The sequence below is a fragment of the Talpa europaea genome, assembly GCF_964194135.1.
Source record: "Talpa europaea genome assembly, chromosome: 7".
In the NCBI taxonomy this organism is placed as follows: Eukaryota; Metazoa; Chordata; class Mammalia; order Eulipotyphla; family Talpidae; genus Talpa; species Talpa europaea.
Genome location: NC_140074.1, coordinates 91,089,465 through 91,111,537, shown reverse-complemented (window position 1 = coordinate 91,111,537; position 22,073 = coordinate 91,089,465). Strand labels below are relative to the sequence as shown.

The 22,073-nt window shown below is 46.3% G+C and overlaps 1 protein-coding gene across 8 annotated transcripts in view; it reads left to right on the top strand.

Moving 5' to 3' along the window:
* Positions 1-22,073, top strand: part of MINK1 (misshapen like kinase 1) — a gene marked incomplete at its 3' end in the record, with an annotated part of 47,975 nt that overhangs the window by 12,721 nt on the left and 13,181 nt on the right. For all 8 annotated transcript variants that reach the window (XM_084236425.1, XM_084236427.1, XM_084236426.1 and 5 more), the window contains exons 2-4: positions 18,542-18,607; positions 20,267-20,323; positions 20,426-20,551. In XM_084236425.1, the coding sequence (XP_084092551.1) occupies positions 18,542-18,607; positions 20,267-20,323; positions 20,426-20,551 (249 nt within the window). The remainder of the gene's footprint in view (positions 1-18,541; positions 18,608-20,266; positions 20,324-20,425; positions 20,552-22,073) is intronic.

Genomic DNA, 22,073 nt, shown 5'->3' with positions numbered 1-22,073 from the left:
GATGTGGCCTTTCTCTGAGAACTATGGGACCAGATGATCCCTGAGGTCCCCGTTGACCCAGAAGACCCCCACTGCCTTCTTTCCTCCTTCCCTCCCTAAAAATCTTTGGGTGCCTGCTATGTGGTGTGCTCTGTTTGCTCTCAACGGTGATTTAAACATACAACTAAATCAGATGTGTGATTTGCAGTGTAGTCTATCACCACTTATTGGGTAGTGATTGTGTGTTGCCGGGGGCCACTGAGGACGCTGTATCAGCCAGTCTGGGAAAAACACCAGCACCTACTGTGGAGAGTCTTAGGGTGAAGGTGATGTTGTGGTTTATGCTCAGAGTTGGACACCTGAGAAAGACACAAAATAAAGGGAAAGTTCAGGAAAAATTCTGAAGCACTGAAGTATGAATTTCATATACATGCACTGCAGAGACGGTTTCTGTTTTAGTTTGTTAGTGCTGAGGGGGAAGCACTCAGGCCAGTGAGGACTGACCTGAAAAGACAGGGAATTTTTGCTTGGGTTTTGAAGATAGAGTGGTGTCTGGCATAGTGGGGTGGGTGAGTCACTGAGCCCCCGGGTGTGGGCACGCAAGCCTGACTTCCCTCTGGTCACTCAGTCCCAACCGCATGGGCATTGGAGACAGACTTGAATTCGGATCCCAGTTCTGTCACCCACTGTGTGCCTTTAGCAAGGTCATTACTACTCCTGTGCCTAATTTTCATAATTTATAAAGTGAGAATAACAAGACCCACCTATTAGGACTGTTGGTAGGAATTAAATAAAAGTGTAGGTAAATACCTAGCCTGATTTCTCTTATTAAAGGAAATGCCCAGAAAGAGTGACTCCTGGGTTTCTATTAACATTCTCCTCTTGACTTGAGTTCTGTTTGGGAAAGAGAAAACCACCTAGTCTATTGAGTTCAAGTTAATGGTTGTGGGTGGGTGAGTCACAGCCCCCAGGTGTGGGCTTGCAATTCTGTGAGCCTGGCTTCCCTTTCCCTGCCCTAGAGACTTCTACCATCTCCTGAAAGTCTTCCAGCTTCCCTGCAAGAAAGAGCAACTTCAAAATCTAATTTCTGAACTTGAAACTCCTGTTTGTCCTGCCCCCTGAGTCAGGAATTCCGGCAGGCACTGGGCAGTCACTCTGGCCCTACATGCCCTTTTGTTTAGAAGTTCTGGGCCCACCCAGAGGAAGCACTCAGCCTGAGGGGGAAGACATTCTGATGGGGAAACGTGGCTTTGTTCAAATGTGAGAGACTAGACAGGATGTTTCTACAAAAAGTGTAAAGTGCTTTATAGAAAGGCACAGATTCTGGGCTAGTCTGCTGGGGCCTTGGCGCCTCTAACACCTTGCCTGAAGATTTAAGGCTGTCTCAGAGCCTGTAGGCCTTCCTCACCCACTGACTTTTGCTTGCTAACTCTTACTTGTCATTTTGGTCTCAGCTTAAATATCACTTCCAAACAGCCTGTCCTGGCCTCCCTCTGTTTAATCTTTACAATCGTGCTTTGCACTTTTTCTTATAGTCTATCACAGGTGATTTTATGTAGTTGTTATGTGTCTTTAATGTCTATTTCCATTTAGACTGTTAGCTTCATGAAGAAAGAACATTTCCGCTTTGTTCATTGCCACTTTCTGGTATCTTACCTGGAACATGTTTATTGAATAAATGTGTGAACTATTCATCAGGCCCTAGATTTGGCATGGAGGCAGCCAGGGGCAGTTTCTTAGGAGAAAGAGGAGAGACAGGCCCGGATGGAGCATGTTTGCTCCATCCTGTTGGTCAGGAAGTTCTTCCTTCTGTCTAAACCTATATCCCTTGGCCTTAATTTATTCTGTATTGGTCTTTGGTGGGGCCAGAGAGGATCTGGTCTCCACCCTTTGGAGAATAACCCTGGTCTTCCTTTCTAAGTTTGTGATTCAGACTATCTTTCCTCCCACTCCCTTCTGGCCCCACCCTCCACCTGCTCTTCTCCCAACTGACTCAGCTCTGTGCCCTCTCCCCTTCCTGTTTTTCTTTCCATAGTCCCCTCGCCTTTCATAGCATTCTTTCCTAAATTCTCTTTCAAGGGATCTAATTGACATAGGGGCAAGACAAGTGACCGGTTTTCTTGATCATGAAGCTTTCCCAATCTCTTGCCTTGGATTTGTGGACACCTGACTCCCACGGGAGGAGGTTGGCAATGAGGTATAATGATTTGTTTGTGCTACAGATGAAAACCAGCAGTGAGAAGCCTTATTATTACCCAGCCCCTGATTATTATTGTCCTCCTCCGTGAGCTTGGTATCTGCCAGCTTGAATGGGCTTGGCGACTCCCTCCCTGCCTGCCTGCTCCTAGTTCCTGTTCTGTCCTTTCTTGCTCTCCCTAGTGTCAGCTTCCCAGGGACTAACCCACCTCTCTGCCCCTTATAGCCCAACCTCCAAAATCGTAGATCTTATTTTTCATGTGTTCTCCTCTCAGTTCTGCTTTTTAAATCTTGTTTCTTTTCTCCTGAGCTGCCTCTTTTCACACTAAATCCAGTAACACCAACAGTCTTAGTAAATCACCTTTTGGCACAGTTTTTTCTTGCTCCATGGCAGGCAGCCTTTTCACTGTGACTCCATGCAAATTTGTAGCACTTTATGGGTTTCAAAATGGTTTACATCCCTGAATTCTGTGAGACGAGATTGGGTAGCTAAGGAAAAGGGGCTTTGAGAGGGTACATGATTTGCTGATTTGCCAAAATTATATGAACGAATCAGAACCAGTGGCCAGGCCTTCTGATTCTCAGTGAAGTATGAACATTCACCGTTCCCTGTTATTCCACCTTATTTGCAGTCCTGGCTTCCTTTCTGCTACACCTAAGAAAACCTGTCCCTGAGTTATCCTCTCACACTTTTGAACTTTCTGTAAGTTGTCCTTTTGAGTGCAACTTTCTTTGCCTTTCTCACCTAACCTAGTTTTTCATTTCTTTCTCCTTTCCAAAATGCTTGGCTCCTCCTCCAAGAAGCCTGCCCTTTATCTTTTCTTGCCCTCTTGCTTCCAACAGTCTTTGGTTCCTTACAGTGTTTCCACTTGGTTTTTGCCAACTGTATAGGAGTTCCCTGCTTTAAGAAAGTAATAGATATTTACAAAGCACAAAAATTACAGGGTGCTTATTCACATGACAAGAAAAGATTCACTTTTAGCAGCTGCCTAGTGTATTGCATTTTAAGTGGATCCATATTCATGGATTATTTTGGAAGAATGGGGATAAACTCAAAACTAGTGTTGGAAACCTCTTCACTAAGGAGAGGGGAAGGTTTTCCTAGATTATACCAACTTCCATTTTTGTATTTATTCATTCAACAGACAGGTATTGAATGTGGCCCTGACCTCCAAGAACTCAGTGTAGCAGAGGAGACAAACAGTTAAAAAAACAGTCATAAAAATGTAATTGGTGTCATGAAAGGGGCAGCACAGAGTAGTATGGGGGCAAAAGGGTGGCTGTGGAAACTTCCTGGAGGAGCTGATGTCTGAAAGGATGGGCATGGGATATCCAGATAAAGAGGAAGGGGTTGATGTGCTTGCAAGAGTGAGTAGCCATGCCTAGATCCAGGGGTGAGAAGGGCATGGTGCACTAGAAGAGCTGAGAGATCCTTTAAAGTGCAGGGCACCTGCCCTTCTGCCTTATCCCCACACCAGCAAGAAACGTGACTGCAGTATGGGAACTGGGAAGGGTCCAGGTAAAGCAACCCTCGGGGAGTCAGCCATGAGGCAGTCAGATCTAAGCCAGAGGAAGCCACAGATGGCAAAGGGAAACTGGTGGACAGAGAGGGGAGAGGCACCAAGGGAAACCTCCTTGGATTTGTCTTCAGAAGAGTTTTATTTTTTATTTTTTATTTTTTTTACTGTTTGACATTTTATTGGTACATCCTTTTTTTTTGTTTATTTTTATATTCCCCATACAATTGCAACCCCCTTATTTTGACCCCAATTCCTCCTTTCCCCGCACCCCCGCCCCATAGTATATCTCTGGTTCATAATTGTTCAGAAGAGTTTTAACTTCCTCCTTAACACACATTTCACTTCTTGGAACCTTGGTTTTTCACCTGTTAAATGGTGTGATAATCCCTACCTGGCTTCTCTGTAGGTCTGAGGCACATGTGAAAGCCCCTTGCAGATTTTGAAGTGTTGGGGCATCGGGCAGTGGCAGCAACCATGAGGTGATATTATTGATTCTGCTGGCCTAGGACAGAAACTATTTCTTGTGGCAGAGCCAAGGTCAAAGTGCCAGGACAATCTGTAGTCTTTCTTTCTTTTTTTTTTTTTTTTTTAGATTTATTTATTTCGTTGTTTATTTATTTATTTATACAAGCACTGGGTACAGTCAGAAGCACGGGAGGATGAGAGAATTCACCAGAGCCAAAGCAGGGAGCAGAACAGGCAGACTGACAAGGTGCACTGCTGAGGGGAGCAGCGGGCGGCAGGAGAGGTCTGCGCTCCATGTGGGACCCTCACTGGTGGCCGGGGATCGAACTGGCGCTGCAGAGGCTGCAGGCAGCTTCACAGCCCAGTGCTCAACCGCTGCGCCACCGGGGAGGCCCCAATCTGTAGTCTTTCAAAAGCAAAGATTAATACTTTAAAAAGTTGAGACTTGGGGGCCTCCCCCAGTGACACAGCAGGTTGAGCACCACCCTGTGAAGCTGTCCCCAGCCTCTAGCGCGGGTTCGATTCCCAGCAGGCCAGGGAGAAACCCACATGGCATGGCAGACCTCTCCTGCCTCTCCCGCTGCTCCCCTCAGCAGTGTCTTTGGTCCGTCTGCTTGTTCTGCTCCCCAGTGTCCCTGGTGAATCCTCTCACCCTCCCGCACCTCTGGTCTGTACCCCAGTTCTTGTATAAATAAATAAATCTTAAAAAAAAAAAAAAAGTTGAGACTTGGGATGTGCGATGTGCACATTGGTGAAGTAAAGAGACAATACCACCTCCACCGCCTAGCAGGCTTTGGGCTTGGGGAGCGCTAGCATGACCTCCAGCTGCTTTCAGACCTGAGGCTAGGAGGGGTTGTCCTCTCAAGCCTGCAGTTCTCTATTTTCCCTTGGAAGGCTCTGGAGGCTGGCGGAACCTCAGAAGCAAGCTGTTTATCTTTTAGGTTTTTTGGTTTATTTTTAAATTTCTGACTGTGATGGTATTTATTTTTTCCTTTTCCCTTCCCCTACTTCTCCAATTCAGCATCAGAAAGGGACCATCTGTCCCCTGCCTTGCCTGTGGCCATTTTAGAACCAGCAAAAGGCTGCTTGAATTCTGGTCCCCTCTTCTCTCTTCCCTTCCCAATGACTGACTCTCCTCTGCCCTGCTCCAGAAAACTCTCTCATCTAGCTCCCTTCATGTGTCAGCTCCCCACCTCCTGTGGGCCTCTATCTTTGCAGACCTCTGGTCTGAATAAAGCCACCAGTCCTGGACCTCTGTAAGGCAGCTAACTCTGTGGGGAACCTGGGCACTGATGCCTGGGGGGAAACCATTTCCATCCTCCTTACTCAGCCAGGGCCCCCTCAGCTGGTTTCTGATTAGAATGGTATTTGTGTTCATATATATGTCATGCCTGAACTTGTTTCTGCCTCTACGTGTATCTGCAGGCATGGCTGTGGTATATGTTTCTGTTCATGTGCATTCTTCTGGCATAGAGACCCCTCCCCCAGCACATAAATATTATTTCCCTCCCCTCTATTCCCAAAGCCTACTTGATATCCTCTCCTGCTCTCCAGTCCCATAAAATCACTCCAAAACATGTTTAGCAGTTGATAAACAAAGGACTACTACTTCACAGTGTGGAACCACAATAAAAAGATCCGATTCAGTCCCCCAATGTGGGAGACAGGGTTAGCCCAGAGCACAGCAGAGAGTCCATTTCACAAAGTAATGAAAGCTGGGAAGGGGATTTTTTTAAAAAGCTTCATTAGAGTCCAGTTTATTATTGATTGTGATGGATAATAGGGAATCAAGGAGGATTTTAACCTTTCATTTTCTCTTCCAGTTTGTTCCTCAGTGAAGAGGTGTTCTGATGATACCTTCTCTTCCATCTACTTTTTTCTCACCATATTTCATATCTCATGCTTTGGCTTTGGGCCTGCTTTCCACATTGAGTCCTTTGGAGGGTAGTAATGGGGACAATGCCACACATCCCTGGGTTGACTGGGAGGTAAATGGAGATGACTCAGGTCTGGAGGGTCCTTGTGTCTGGTTTCTCTGAGTAGGAATAGGTGACCTAATAGATCTCTTCCTGGCATTTCCCTACCCTCAGCCTATACCACCACTCCCATTTTCCTCATATATGTACATATACATATATATATACACACACACACACACCCTCTGTCTTACACATAAACACACACACGCATTCTGACCTATATATTTTTATTTATTTATGCATACAAGAACTGGGTGTAGACCAGAGGTGTGGGGGTGAGAGGATTCACCAGAGACAGAGTGGCTAGCAGAACAGGCAGATCTACTAAAATACACTGCTGAGGGGAACAGCAGCCCAGAGAGGAGAAGTCTGCTGCACCATGTGGGTTAGCTCCCTAGCCAGGGATCAAACTCAGGCCCACAGGGGCCGCCGATAGCTTGATAGTGCTGACTTTAACCCCTGTGCCACCAGGGAAGTCTCTGACGTGTATATTTTATTTTTTTTCCAAAGATTTATTATTTATAAAAGAGCCAGGTACAGGCCAGATGGATGAGAGGGTGAGAGGATTCACCAGAGACAGAGTGGGGAACAGAACAGGCAGACTGGTGAAATACACTGCTGAGGGGAGCAGCGGGCAAGACAGGAGAGGTCTGCCCAGCCATGTGGGACACTCACTGGCCGGCCAGGATCGAACCAGCGCTGCAGAGGCTGTGGACAGCTTCACAGTGTGGTGCTCAACTACCTGCTCCACCAGGGGAGGCCCTGACCTATAATTTTTAATCATGTGCATATACACACACATCCTGTAGCTACTCGTAGCTGACCGGAGGATGTCTAAGTCTCTACTTCCTATACCAGAATACCACCCACTTACATGTCTCTAGCACTACTTAGTATGGCCTGTGTCTCTCTGGACAAACTACTGGGGAAACCCCATTTTCCTGCCCCTAGTGTCTCAGGACCCTTTGGCCCTCCCCTGGTAGTGACTTTAGAACATCTCCCATAGAAGGAATTTAGAGTGACTAATCTGTTGTGAGATTAAAGGGCTGATAGAGTTAAAGCTGCATTTGCATAGCAATCACTGTCATGCCACTTAGATTATTGGGTTTTGGATGTGGCTTTAAGGCTGATGAGTTTATGGGAGGGTGAAGGCCCCTCCCCGATGCTGTGCCCTGGTACAACACTGCTTTTGCCCTCCTCTTCCTCTTTGTGTGGGTCTTCTAGGTTACAGGAAGAGCACAGGAAAACAGGCCTATTGTTTTCTTCTGGGAGGGAGGGCAGGAGGGCCTCTCAGCTCAGTCCAGCCTCCCTCTTCAAAATGGTGCCAGATGAATAGAGGCTCCACAGACCCTGCTTTTCCAGAGCCAGAGTTGTTAGGTTTGGGACTCTATTGTGCCAGCTCTTCTTGGTTCCCTCTTTAGATCACAAGTTCCCATCTCTTTGCCTAGCAACCTAGGGGTTCTTTTCTTCCCCTCCCCCACCTGCTTGTCTCTATCACAGACTACTGAGCCTCTCTCTAGAATCCTGGTGTGCTTGGCAATGAGAGTGAGCCTGTCTCCAGTAAATGGAAGGAATGGGGCTGTAGCCCCCTCTGTCAATCCTTGTTCTCCTGTTCCCCTCACACCCTGTGGCAGCCCTACCTCCTGGCACTGCTCCTCTGTCAGGGGTAGGATGGCACCTTGCCTGGGTTTGGGAAAGGCACTGGTTGCAGTAGCAGGACCTGCCAGGGCATATCCGAGTGAATAGTCATTGCTGGGCCTGAAGTTCGGGAGAGACCAGTCCCTCCCTCTCTGTGTCTTTCCCAATCTTCCAGCTCTCCCCAAGGCTTTATGGTTCTGGTTTTTTCTACCATTCTAACAACCTCCTAGAATCTCCTAGAATTTTTAAGGATACTTCCAGTTCTGAAATTCTGTAATTATAAGACTCGGGTCAACAAAAAAAATGGGGAATACATTTTCCTATCCTACCGGTTTCTACTGCAGCTGCTTCACAAGGAATCTCACCCCTTACATGTTAGCATATGTATTTCTTTGCAACATGTTAATTTTCTCTGAAGGTAGAGTCAGGGTATAATTTCCTAGAAGGTAGATTCAGGGTATAAGAAGGCACTCTTTGACAGTCACATTTAAAAGATGGAAGCATAAGTTAATATTGGTAATATTAGTTTGTGTTTGTTAAAGTATTTAAAAAAAAAAAAACTTTACGCCTTGCAAAGCAGGCAGTGGGCAATCTGAAGTACCCTGGGAAGAGGCATGCTATTAGCAGAGCAGGACTGGAGGCCATGGACCTAATCTGCTGGCTCTGGGCCACTTCCAAAAAATACAACCCCCAACCTAAGGTTCATGCCTCCTTTTGCTCATACTGCCACCCACCCCTTTCACCCTGGATTCCTCTATGACTCCACATGTCTCCTGTATAATTCTACTTAATTGTAGGGAGTATTTGGAGTGTTCGCCTTCTCTCCTTTCCCTGTCCTAAAGTCTTGGCTCTCTGAGCTTCAGTTAGCAGCCCCACCCCACCCGCCCCACCTCTGATTGGACTGTGATTTGCAAGTCCTGAAACAATTGATGCATAAACTCTTTTGCAGTTTTTCTTGGGAAATAGTCACTACCTTCACTTGTACCCTAATCCCAATCTGTCTCATAACCCCATTAAAATAGACTTCTTGGTTTCAGGGAAGGGAAAGGAAAATGTCAGTTAATGCAGGGCCAAAGCATCAGACTAACTGCCTTGCTGTTTGTCAGAGCTGTGCCAATATTTCCTCCTTATCCTTCACCCAGATTGGAGTCGTGGAAGGAGCCCAGGGGCTGAGGGTCAGCAGAACAAGGAGGAAAGAGTATAAGGGTGGTTTGTGCCTGGTCACTTCTAGTGAGCAGAGTCCATGATGAAGGTTTAAGTCAGCGGGAAGCTGGGAAGGATCAAGACTCTGTGCTGAATAGTCGTTCAGACTGGATTTAAGCACAGAGCTTATGCCAAATGTTGGGGAGATTCCGAAACATAAGGCAGACCCATCAGAAAGTCATTAGGTTATAGTTGGGAAGACTAACTGTTGAAATCATTAAAGGCGGATTTAAGACAGAGAAGAAGAGTACGATAAGACAACTTGTTCCTTTCTGTCCCCATCTGCAGGCTGCATGTTTCCTCCTTACCCACCCAGCCTGCTGCTTGTTGTTTCCCTCTAGCTCTTTTTTTATTTTTAAGATTTATTTATTTATGCATACAAGAGCTGGGGTACAGGCCAGAGATGCAGGGGGTGAGAGGATTCACCAGAGACAGAGCAGGGACCAGAACAGGCAGATTGACCAAAGTACACTACTGAGGGGAGCAGCGGGCGAGACAGGAGGGATCTGCTGTGCTATGTGGGTAGTTCCCCGGCCAGCTGGGGATTGAACTCATGCTGCAGAGGCTGTGGACAAATTCATAGTGCAGTGCTTAACCCCTTTTGCCACGAGGGAGGCCCCGCCCCTCTAGCTCTTTTCCTCAACTTCTTTCAAAAAGCTCTCCTTGACCTCAACTTTGCTCTGTTACTTAAATATTAAATTAGCAAGCATCTGAGGTCCTCACACACACTCAGAAGCATACCTGGTGCCATGAGGAAAACAGGAACAGATGACAGGATTTCCCGAGTGCTGCAAGGTAGCACTCTTAGATGAGCTCGCGTCACTGAGTATTCACATCAGGATTAAATCTGCATGTGTGTGAGTGAGAGAGAGAGAGAGAGAGAGTCAGAGAGAGATAGATTATTCCTTGTAGTGCACAGAGTTACATCTACTAGGTGTTCTTTTGCAGCTGCACTGTTATCTCTTCTTATCTGAACAAAGCAATATATATAATTACAAATTGTAAACATCATCATACGGTGCACACCGCCACATGTCATATAGCTCTGACTTTTTTATTTACCCAGGGCTCTGTCAGTGGTCTTGGAGACCTACTGTTCAAAATTTGATTCTAACAGTTCTTTTTTAAAAATTTATTTATTTATGCATACAAGAGCTGAGGTGTAGGCCAGAGGTGTCGGATGGTGAAAGGATTCACTAGCCACAGAGTGGGGAGCAGAACAGGCAGATTGACTGAAATACACTGCTGAGGGGAGCAACGGGTGAGACAGGAGAGGTCTGCCGCGCCATGTGGGTCAGATCCTTGGCTGGAGGTCAAACTTGTGCTGTAGTGGCTGCCTATAGCTTCATAGTGCTGAGACTTAACCCCTTGTGCCACCCGGGAGGCCTCCCAACAATTTTTTTTGCTTGCTTAAAAGATTCTTTTTGTTAATGATTCTAACACTTTTGTGAGGCCTTTCACATCAACTGAAGACTTTATAAAGTTTTAATGTACTTAAAATGTAGAGTATCACACATGTTTAGTCACATAAGCTGTAAAGAGTAAGAGAAGCACCATAGACTCCACGTGGTCACTCTGCAAAAAAGCAGTCTAATGTGTGACACAGATAACACACTGCTTTTTGCTCTTCCTTCAGGCACCCCAATCAGCACAAGTTTGCATAATTCTCTTCCCAAGTCCTACCCATGTTCCACCTGGCTCCTGCCCTTAAAGAGCTTCTGTCCTACCTGCGGAGATAAGACATAATCAGGTGAAAAGTCAAATGCTGAAACTGTGGTATGATGTGTTTAGCTGCAAGCTAGTTCAAATAAAAGGATACACTGCTTACTCTGCTTACACTCTGGAGCTGGGCTACATGTGTTCAATTCCCGGCTCTGCCTATTCATTGACTGTGGGTAAGCCACTTACCTTCACTGAGCCTATATTTCCTCGACTGTAAAATGAGAATAATGATAGTGTCAGTGTCAAGGAGTTTGTGGGGGTTACATCCATTGGTATGTGGAAAGCTCTTAGAATGGTGTTGTCTATTGGTATTAGTTGTTGTTTATTCTGAAGTCTAGATATCTCATTGAAGCATAAGTGTGAGCCTAAGTACTTTTCTAGCCCTGACTCTCTATCTGGCATCTTCCCACTGGATTATAGTTGGAGGGGCCGAAGGAGAAATTTGCCCTAGCTAATCTTGAACTGGCTACCCTTGGATCAAGAATTCTTCTCTGGGATTCATGAGCTATTGCTGGAGCAAGAAAGGGGACCACACGGTTCAGCACACAGTCCCTTGGGGAACAGGACTAGGAGCAAGGCAGCATAGATTCAGAGTCAGACATGAAATCAGACCTTGGCTACACCACTTCCGGACTATGGGTGACCCTGGGCAAGTCATTGTTCTGGATTTCCTTCAGCTGTATACCCATAGTACTAAACTCAAGGGGTTTTTTTTGTTGTTGTTTTTTGTTTGTTTTTCAATAAGATTATCCTTCTGAAATACATAGTACTACCAGGAACAAAGAAAATGCTCAAAAATTATTATTTTAATTATTAAGGGGATATGGGAAGGTGGGTGATGAGTGAGATCTCTGAGACAGAAGGTATACAAGATTTTGTAAGGTAATAAAGGGCCATCAGGATGGGACAGATAATAGAACTCATTGCTCAAAGGAGAGTACTAGGAAGGCTTTTAGACCCCAACTTAAATACGTCATCCCCAATAGTTTTTCCCAGACTTTGTCAAATTTATTTTAGCTCCTATTCTTCTCCATTGCACTTAAGATGTACCATGTTATAATTAAAGAATTGATTGTAGAGTTGTTTAATGTCTGCCTCCCCCATCAGAATGTAAACACCCTCATCACAGGAACTGTAGTACATTCCCCAGCCTAAAGCAGCTTCTGGCACAAAATAAGGAAGTAATACATAGTCATTAGGTTGGCAGCTTCATAAAGTGTGAACTTGAGCATTTAGAATTGTAGAATTAAAATTGGAAAGTTTTCTTATCTTGTTGAAAGGGAACCCAGAGAGGTTAAGTGATTTACCCTACACACACAGCCTATTGCAGCAGAGCCAAGAGTAGACACCAAGTTGCCAAACTCTTAATCATTGTTATTATAGGTAGGTTTTTTTTTTATCATTTTCTATACTTTCTTAGGACTTTTTGTATGTGTTATTAGACCAGAAACATGTGAGGGCTCTCTTCCATGTTTGTAGGGTAGCTTCCTTAGAGTGGAAACTATCATTAATAAATAATTTGTTGAGCACTATGGGAGGTGCTCTTAGGATTATTATTTTTAATAGTTTTATTGATATATAATTCACATACCATGCAATTCATCCCTGTAAAACATTTTAAAGTTATTTTAGCATATTCACAGACTTGCCATTACCACCATTTAATTTCAAAACATTTTCATCAGCCCTAAATAGAACCTAGGACTCATTAGCAGTCACTACCCATTCAACCCTCCATTCAGCTCCTGGAAACCACTCATCTACTTTATGGATTTGCCTGTTGTGAGCATTACACCTAAATGGAGCCATATAGTATATGGCATTTTTTGACTGACTACTTTCATTTAGCATAATGTTTTCAAGTCTCACCCTTGTCATAGCATGTATCATTACTTCATATCTTTTTATTGCCAAATAATATTCTGTTGTATGGACATACCACATTTAGCCATTCATCAGTTGTGGACACTTGGGTTGTTTCTCCTTCTTGGCTACCATGAATAGTGCTGCTATGAGAATTTCATGTACAGATTTTAAAAAAAAAAAAAAAAAGATGTATTTATTTATTTATTTATTTATTTATTTATTTATTTATTTATTTATACAAGCTCTGGGTACAGTCAGAAGCGCGGGAGGGTGAGAGAATTCACCAGAGTCAGAGAGGAGAGCAGAGCAGGCAGACTGACGAAGTACACTGCTGAGGGGAGCAGCGGGCGGCAGGAGAGGTCTGCGCGCCATGTGGGACCCTCGCCCAGAGGCCGGGGATTGAACCGGCGCTGCAGAGACTGCAGCTGCAACCACTGCGCTGCAACCGGCGCTGCAACCACTGCGCCACCCGGGAGGCCCCATGTACAGATTTTTGTATGCACATCTGTTTTCCCTTCTCTTGGGTATCTACCTAATAGTAGAACTGTGTAAGTCTCGATTTTTTATTTTGAGGTGCTGCCAAGCTGTTTTCCAAAATGCCTGCACCATTTTACATTCCCATCAACAATGACCGTTCTAAGTTCTTGAGATCCTTGACAATGCTTGTTATTATCCATACTTTTGATTAGAGTTATCTTGGTGGGTAAATTGGTATCTTACTTTCTTGGGCTCACATTTCCCTAATGACTAATGTTGCTGAACATCTTTTCATGTGCTTATAGGCCCCTCTAGACCTTCTCTGGAAAAATCTCTGTTCAGATCCTTTGCCCCTTTATTAACTGGATTATTTGTCTTTATTGTTTATTTATTTTATTATTGAGGAGTCCTTTTTACATTTTGGATACAAGTCGCTTATCTACTATATAATTTGCAGATTTTTTTCCCATTCTGTGGGTTGTCTTCTCATTTTCTTGATGGTGTCCTTTCAAGCACAAAAGCATTTGAAGAATTGATGTCTTGTGTAAGAAATTGTTGCCTAACCAAAGATCATAAAGATTTACTGCAATGTTTTCTTTGAAGACCTTTATAGCTTTAGCACTTTTATTTTTAAATCTGTGATCCATTTTGAGTTATTCTTTGAATATGGTATGAGGTAGGGGTCCAACTTCATACTTTGGAAAATATACACACACATATTATAAAAAAGTCAGTTCATCAAGCATCATAAGTCTCCTCCATTTTTTTTAAAGATTTATTTATTTATTTATACATACAAGCACTGGGTACAGTCAGAAGCGCGGGAGGGTGAGAGAATTCACCAGAGCCAGAGCGGGAAGCAGAGCAGGCAGAAGGACCGAAGTACACTGCTGAGGGGAGCAGCAGGCAGCAGGAGAGGTCTGGGTGCCCTGTGGGTCCCTCCTCCGGTGGTGGGGGGGGGTGGGGAGCAGCCGGGGATCGAGCCAGTGCTGCAGAGGTTGCAGACAGCTTCACAACCCAGCGCTCAACTGCTGCGCCACCGGGGAGGCCCTGGTCTCCTCCATTTCTGTCTTACCTTTCACAAGTAGTAGAGGTCTTCCCTATCTTGAAAACTCTTTTCTCTGATCCTGCAGCCTCCTTAGCCATCATTTGATTTCTTCCCTTCCTCTCACAGTTGGCCTTGTCCAGGGAGGGAGCCACACCCAAGCCTTCACTTCCTCATCTCCCATCTCCTCCAGCCCCCACTGTTGGCCTGTTGCTCTAACAGCTGCAGTTCCCACAGAGCTACCCAGTGGTTTCCTGGGTGCTAAGGCCAGTGGTATTTTTCTCATCTTCTCTGACATCTCTGGTATCTGTTCTGCTCTCCAGCATAAGCACATGACCTTCGCTCTTTTGTTCTTGTCTCCTGTCTCCAACTCTCACACTCATGCACGTCCTCTAAATCTTTATCTCCAGACTCCTGTTTCTAAATACCTGATAGACATTTACTTCTACGTGTCCCCAGCATTTCAGACTCTACATCCAAACTCAGCAGGGCCTTCACCACTCAAAAATTCATGAAAATCTTCCCAGCCTGTAAAGCACAACTCAGACCATCTCCTCCAGGGAACCTGCCTATGATTCCCAACCTGGATTTAATTCTATCCCCTGAAGGCTTGTAAAACAGAATTTTTACCCCTCTTAGTTTATGGGAGGGACCTAAGGCTCCAGTTAAATACTTGTTCAGGGATACAGAGCTAATGCTAAAATTCTCACTTGAAAGTCCCTCTCTAGTGTTCTTTCTACTCTATCAAGCAGCTTCTTAATGCCTTAAGTGCTTTCAGTTGCTCTTACAGCACATAATCCCACAATGTCATATATCCATGCTGGGGTACTTGACTGATGTATAAAATTATAAGGCTCTGGGCCTCCCTGGTGGCGCAGGCAGTTAAGCACCGCACTGTGAAGCTGTCCACAGCCTCTGCAGCACGGATTCAATCCCGGCCGGCCAGGGAGAAACCCAGATGGCACAGTAGACCTCTCCTGTCTCGCCCGCTGCTCCCCTCAGCAGTGTATTTCGTCAGTCTGCCTGTTCTGTTCCCCACTCTGTCGCTGGTGAATCCTCTCACCCTCCCGCATATCTGGCCTGTACCCTGGTTCTTGTATAAATAAATAAATCTTAAAAAAAAAAAAAAACTATAAGGCTCTGAGGGACTATACATGTTTCTCATGCATCACTAAGCTCCCCACCATGCAGAATCAAGGAGTTGTCACACAGTTAGTGTTCAGTAAATATTTAATGAATGAATGAAATAAGAGAAAGTTGCCTTACAGATTTTCCCTGACTAGGGGCTCAGCCAGTATAGAGCAGATATAGATACTCACTCAGAAAGTATTTGTGGTTGGTTAGTGATGAAGAAACTTTTAAAATATCAGGCTGAGGTGCTTGGACTCTTCTGGAAGCACACTGGGGAGGCCATGCTGATTTGAGGGCAGAAGAATAAAATTAGGGAAGCTCTATCTTAGGAGTATTAGATCCTGCAGTGGCAGCAGAAGGAAGAATCGTGAGGCAGGAGCTCCAGGAGGGAGGAGAGAAGGGGTTGGAGTAAGGTGGGAGCTTCAGGAAGTGAGAGGAGACAAATCAAGGTCCTTCTGAAGGGGAAAAGGACGGGCGACCTGTGGAACAGGGAGGAAGAGGGTAGGGGTCCAATTTCATACTTTGGAAAATATGCAGAGGTGTGATTTTGGTGTGGAAAATGCTGCTGTTACTGAAAAGTGGAATGGGGTCAGCCTCTGTGGAGAGTGTTTTATAGAGAATGTAGGTGCCAGACCTACATGGGCTACCTATGCATGGGCTCAGCTTAATTCTCAGTATAATCCCTTGAAATAGGTGGGATGATCCAAGCTTGTGGGTCAGGAAATGGGCTTAAAATCATAACAACAATATCTGAACCTAGTGTGTCTAACCTCAAAGATTGTTCTTTCATCCTCAGTGCCTCCCAAACATACAGAAAAGCAGCTGACTGGGAGTTCAGATTATAATTAAATATGTGTGCTGATTTGAAGTGATGGCTCTTAATAGGCCTATCATGTTTTCCCTCTTAGATTAGGCGTGTCTAGAAAATCAGGACCATAAGTCCTTTTTTCCTGTCTCCATCCTTCTCAGAAAGAACTAAGATGGAAGAAAGGACTTCCCAACAGTCAGTTAAGATGCCCCATTGTGGATGACCTTTCAGGGGGGCACAATTTTAAGGAACTGTGGTCACACCTCCAAGTCTAGACTTGCATATATAAGGCTTCTTCTAGTTTCCTTGCAGCTCTTAGACTCCCTCATTATCCCCATAATAAAGTGACAGTTTCTTCCTTTCCTGTGGGTCTGCTGACTTCTTAGACCTGTTCAAGGTTTTTTTAGCAACTTTTGCTGGAATAATTGAGCTTAGAACCATAAGATTGTTGGTCCGGTCAGCCCAGGCCCCATCAGAGCTCTCCTAACCATCAACTCCTCAAGTTGAGGTCTTCTATCTGAGACCTGCCCCTCTCTCCCTCTGGGAAAGTTAGGGATTTTCTTTCAGGCCACTGTTTGTTAGGCCCTGGGCAAGGGGACATACTCTGATGGACAAAGAGGACTCACTCCCTTTCTTCCAGGAATTCCTACTGACAAGTAAATAGACAAGACAGTATGTGGTGCTACATGCTAAGACGGGATGTACAGTGGGACAGGGTGTCTTTCCTGTACTCCTGTTCCCCACTCTGAGCAAATGGACAATGTACAGTGAGGACATTCTTAAGCCTTGGGCCCTTAAGCCCCTGTTCGCCAGCATGCCCAAGTTATGTTCCATATACTTATTACTTTGGATGAAAGAGTCTTGCAGTTTGTTTAGTTTTTAAAATCCTATATTGGTTTTCACAATCAGAGAGGAAAGAGTTTTGGGTTGTGTACTTTTAGGAGCACAGAGGCCCAAGTGTGCCCAGAGAGTTTGTTTCCTAAGTGACAGCCTCACTGTGTGCCTCCCTTGTAGTCTGCAGGAGGCAGGAGGGTCCTGCCCTGTGCCACACCAGCCGGTGCTGTGGGCAGTGCAGGGTGTGTGTGTGTGTGTGTGTGTGTGTGTGTGTGTGCACGCGCAAGAGTGAGAGTACACCAGAGTACAGACAGCACTGGGGCCCTTACTCGCTCTCGGTTTGCAGCTCCACCTCTCAACCTCTCTTTCAAAAAGAAGCCCTGCCAACAGGGTGTGGGTGGCTTCCCACTGCAGCTGTGCTGTTCTTCTGGGCCTGCCTGCTCTTGGCCCAGCGGGAGGATGAGTGTCTTTGGAGGCTTTGTTCAAGCTCTCGGGCCCTCTCCTCCTGGCACTGCTTGGCTCAGGAAAGAGAGAACTGGAAGTTCTCAAATCTCATCCATCCCTCCCAATGGCCCTTCTCACTGTCACCTGCTCCCTCCCTCTCCCCCTAGGTCTTTTCCCCACCCCAAAAGCCCTAAATCCTGGTCTAGAAGGCTACAATCTCAGAAGAAGTGGGAGGGAAAAAACAGACAAAAAGATGGTGGCCCTCAAATTCCAGCCCCATGCTAGCTTTCCTCAGCCTTTAAAAAATAAAATAGGGCCTCCCTGGTTGCCTAGGTATTAAGTCTCAGCACTGTCACCAGGAAGGCCTACCACCATGGCCTGAGTTCAATGGCCTGAGTTTGGTCCCCAGCCAGGGAGCTAACCCACATGGCACAGCAGACCTCTCCTGTCACGCCCGCTGCTCCCCTCAGCAGTGTATTTCAGTCAGTCTGCCTGTTCTGTTCCCCACTGTCTCTGATGAATCCTCTCAAACCCCTGCTCCCGGCCTGTACCCCAGTTCTTCTACGCTAAAATAAATAATTTTAAAGGGGTCTCCCTGGTGGTGCAAGGGGTTAAGCTCCGCACTATGAAGCAATCTGCAGCCTTGAGCAACCCACATGGTGCAACAGACCTCTCCTGTCTCGCCCACTGCTCCCCTCAGCAGTGTATTTCAGTCAGTCTGCCTGTTCTGCTCCCCACTCTGTCTCTGGTGAATCCTCTCACCTCCACCCCACACCTCTGGCCTATACTCCAACTCTTGTATGCATAAATAAATAAATCTTTTTTAAAAAATGATAATGATAATTAACTTTTATTGACCACATGCTCTATGCTAGGCACCATCCTTAGGCATTTTATGGGCATTGCCTCATTTAAAGTTGACACCAACTCCAGAGGTGGATATTGGGCATCCCAGTCTTGCAGATGAGACTACAGACTCTCAGTTTGTCACAGAGTTTGAAATCAGGAGCATGTCTTTGAAAGACCAGCTGGGTTCTGACTTGTTTTCTGTCACCTCCTTCTGAGTTTTCACCTAGAATACTAACTCTGAGCCAGTCCAGGAAAAGGACATCCCATGACACCCCTCGTTATGTATTAGCATTCACTCCTATATCTTTTTGAATACCCCTCCCCCTACTCTAGCTACAGAATCCTTCTCTGATGTCCTGACTTTATTCTTTCTCCCTCCCCCCAGGACCCTGCTGGAATCTTTGAGCTGGTGGAAGTGGTTGGCAATGGAACCTATGGACAGGTGTACAAGGTGAGATCCTAATGGTGCAGCAGCATTACTGACCCTCTTCCCTGGGGCCTTCTCATGGAGAGTGGAAGAAGTGAGCCCCAGATCACTCGAGGGAACACAGAATGGAGACTAAGGGGGGTCTTGGGGGACGACAGAGGCTGGGAGTACTGGGAAAGGGGACAGAGCTGCTGGAGAGAGAGGATAGCGGAATAAAAGTGATTAAGGAAGGAAGCAGCAGGAAGTGGGTATTTTTGCAGGCCTCTGCCTCTGAGTTTAGAGCTAGTCCTGGGTGTGGCAGGAACTGGGTGGGGCGGGTGGCATGTGAGAGAGGGAAGTGGGAGGTCAGTGGGGACAAGCATCAGACCTCACCTGGGAGTTCAGAGCAGAGCTCAGTTCAAAGCAGATAGAGCATCTCCCAAACTACACCTGGGATTTGGAGTTGGTGGATCTCATGAGTGGCCTTCTGCAGAGGAGAGGTAGCTTCCTTAGACTCCCACAGCAGGCTGGAGCCAGAGCTCAGGGCTTCTGCTTTTGGGGCTGCCTCTCTTTCCCACAAAAGTGGCATTTCCTCAACTGATTGTAGCTTTTTAGCCTGTCCAACCCAGCCCTCTCATGTGGCCTGCCCCCCCCCAACCCCCGCCTTGGCTGGGCAAGGCAGCTCGGGAGGGAGAAGGACATTCAAGGTGGATGCTGCCCCAGGGCTGGAGGCCATGAGAGCATCCACCTGGCTCCTCCATCTCCAGATACTATGCTGGGTCTTTCCACAATTCTCCTCTGCATCTCAGCCAATGTATCCTGGCTCCTCGGGACCACTGGCTCATATCTTTCTTCCTGTGAGGGAAAAAGAACCCCCCACCCCCTATTTCTTGCCTAGTCATTGCCGTGGAAATAGTCACTCTATGTTCTGCTGCTTCTCTAGGTTTGGAGTCTACTGGGGATAAAAATAATCTAGGGGCTAGCAGTACCTATGTCCATTCCCACAGGGAGCTGCCTTCCCCCACCCGGGTCTTCCCCAGGAAGCTTTGGACTTACCTGTCCAAGATTGAGATGGCTTCTGCCTCTCATTGGAAGGATGAGAGGGACATACTTTAGAAGGAAATGTTCCTTCTCATTAGTACTGGTGACGGGGCATCAACATATGTCAGTCAGCCATTCTGTATTCCCCTGAGTTTCTTAAAATCAGCTTTACATGTTCTTTCCTGTCAACAATAATAAAAAGCCTTGGTTAGGCTTGGACAGGCGTGGAGGGGCCATGATGCTGATGAAGGCCTCTGTCCACAGGGGAGAGGTGGGTCTCAGAGAAGATGCCAAGAGGCAAAGCCCCTCCCCAGGCTCTGCCTGAGGATGAGAAGGTATCTTTCACTTCTTGCCCTAACTTCAAACTGTAGAAAGTCCATGTCAAAGAGGTTGGAATAGAACTTAAATGTTTCTCACTCTCCTCTCTTAAGTGCCTTAGGGGAGGAGACCCTGCATCTTTATTAAGCTGAGAGATTGGAAGGTCAGGCTTGGTAGTTTTTTCTGTAGCTTTCTGTCTAGCCCTGTGGTCAACACACAAATTGAGGTGTCTAGCCACCAGGAGGGATACTTTCTAAGAGAGAAAATGGCCAGAATGTGTGACCTGTTCCAGCTCTCCCTGAGCGTACATCCAGATTCCTCCATGCCAGGCTCTCTGTCCTGCAGGGTCGGCATGTCAAGACTGGGCAGCTGGCTGCCATCAAGGTCATGGATGTCACAGAGGTAGGGAGCAGCTGGGGGCAGTGGGAGGGTTGACACATGGCAAAGTGAGGGGTTATCTCACTTCCCAGGGGTCATCTTCCTCCAATCACCGCATTTACCTAGGACGAGGAAGAAGAGATCAAACAGGAGATCAACATGTTGAAAAAATATTCTCACCACCGCAACATTGCCACCTACTATGGGGCCTTCATCAAGAAGAGCCCCCCTGGAAACGATGACCAGCTCTGGGTGAGAAGAGCCCTCTGTCTGTCTGCCTTCCTCTCCATGTCATTCCTGTCTCCAGGCTGCTCATTTGGAACTCAGCATAATGCTTCTTAAAATCTCCTCATGCCAGCCCTCCCTTCAGTCTACACAACCTTTCCTGTGTCTGGATTCAGAGGGACCTCCTCACTCACATCGAGTCTCCCACACATGGCAGCCTTTTGTCCTCTAAGTGTTTTAGCTGCAAGGGTCCTGGGGTTTGCCCCTGCCATTGCCCTGACCCATACACTGTGTTGGGCAGCCACTTAATCAGGAGTGAGCATTGTAATCCTAGCAGGGCCTAGGAGAGACCACAGAGGGTGGCCCATCACTTCTCCTATCTTTGAGCACCATTCCTGGGAAAGCAATAGACCAAAATACTTGTGGGAGGTAAGAGGTTTCAGACCCCTCTCTGCCATGCCCTGGATGATTATCCTAATAGCTTGCTGTAGCTCTTTTGGGCCTCCCCCAAATTCTGCCCTGGCTCAGAACATCGCCCTTCCTAGCCTGGTGCTGGCCAATTCCCCAGCCTGGCCTTTTCTGGTGCTCAACCCAGCCCCCAAGAGTGAGCAGCAGGGAGCATGATGATGGCTGTGGGGGTTAGAACTCTTGTTCGATCTCCCCTCCCATCAGTCTGCCAGACCCGTAGTTATTAAGTACCTTATGTGTACCCTGCACAAGTAAGCATGAGTAATCATCCCTGCCTCTGAGAGAGAGAGAGAGCGAGAGAGAGCGAGAGAGAGAGAGAGAGAGAGAGAGAGAGAGAGAGAGAGAGAGAATAAATCATGGTAACTAGTCTGGAAGGTTTACCTGGCAGCAGGAATGGAAGACCTTTAGATCTTTGAGGGTAGTGGTTAGGTAATGGTGATTAAGCGCCCCCTTCTGGGCCTATTGGGCACTATCCTCCCTTCCCCTCACTGTGCTTGGCTGTGGGAGGGGCAGTCCAGACCTGACCTGTACAAATTACATTTATTGCATATAAAAGGTGCATATTCCATCCAACCTTTTTCTGCATTGTATGTGATTTTTAGAGAAGTACAGTGGAAACATTTTGATGGCATATCGATTCCAGGGGTACTTCCCATTTGACCCCAGCCTCTGGACCTCAGTGGTTCTTCCGTAGAGGAGCTGGGAGGGAACTCTCATCTCCTTGCCATGGTCCTGCCTCTGTTTGTAGAGTTTCTCCCAAAATATTACCGGGCTCCCTCAACAGCTTTATGGTAGACACACGCTATTTTGTCTCTAGCACACTTGGAGAGTTGCTGAGTCTTGGCCTTTTTCTTGCCCGTGGCTTAGGGGTTGGCAAACTTTTCTGTAATGGGGCAGATAATAAACACTTGGGGGCTTTGTTGGTGATAGAGGCTCTGTAACAACTGCTTAAGTTTGCTGTGGTACCGTGAAAGCAGCCTAGACAAGCATAAATGGATGGTCTTTGCTTTATCCCTAAAAATCTTTATTTAGAACACTAAAATTTGAATTTCAAGATTATTTTTAAAACTTTATTCCCAAT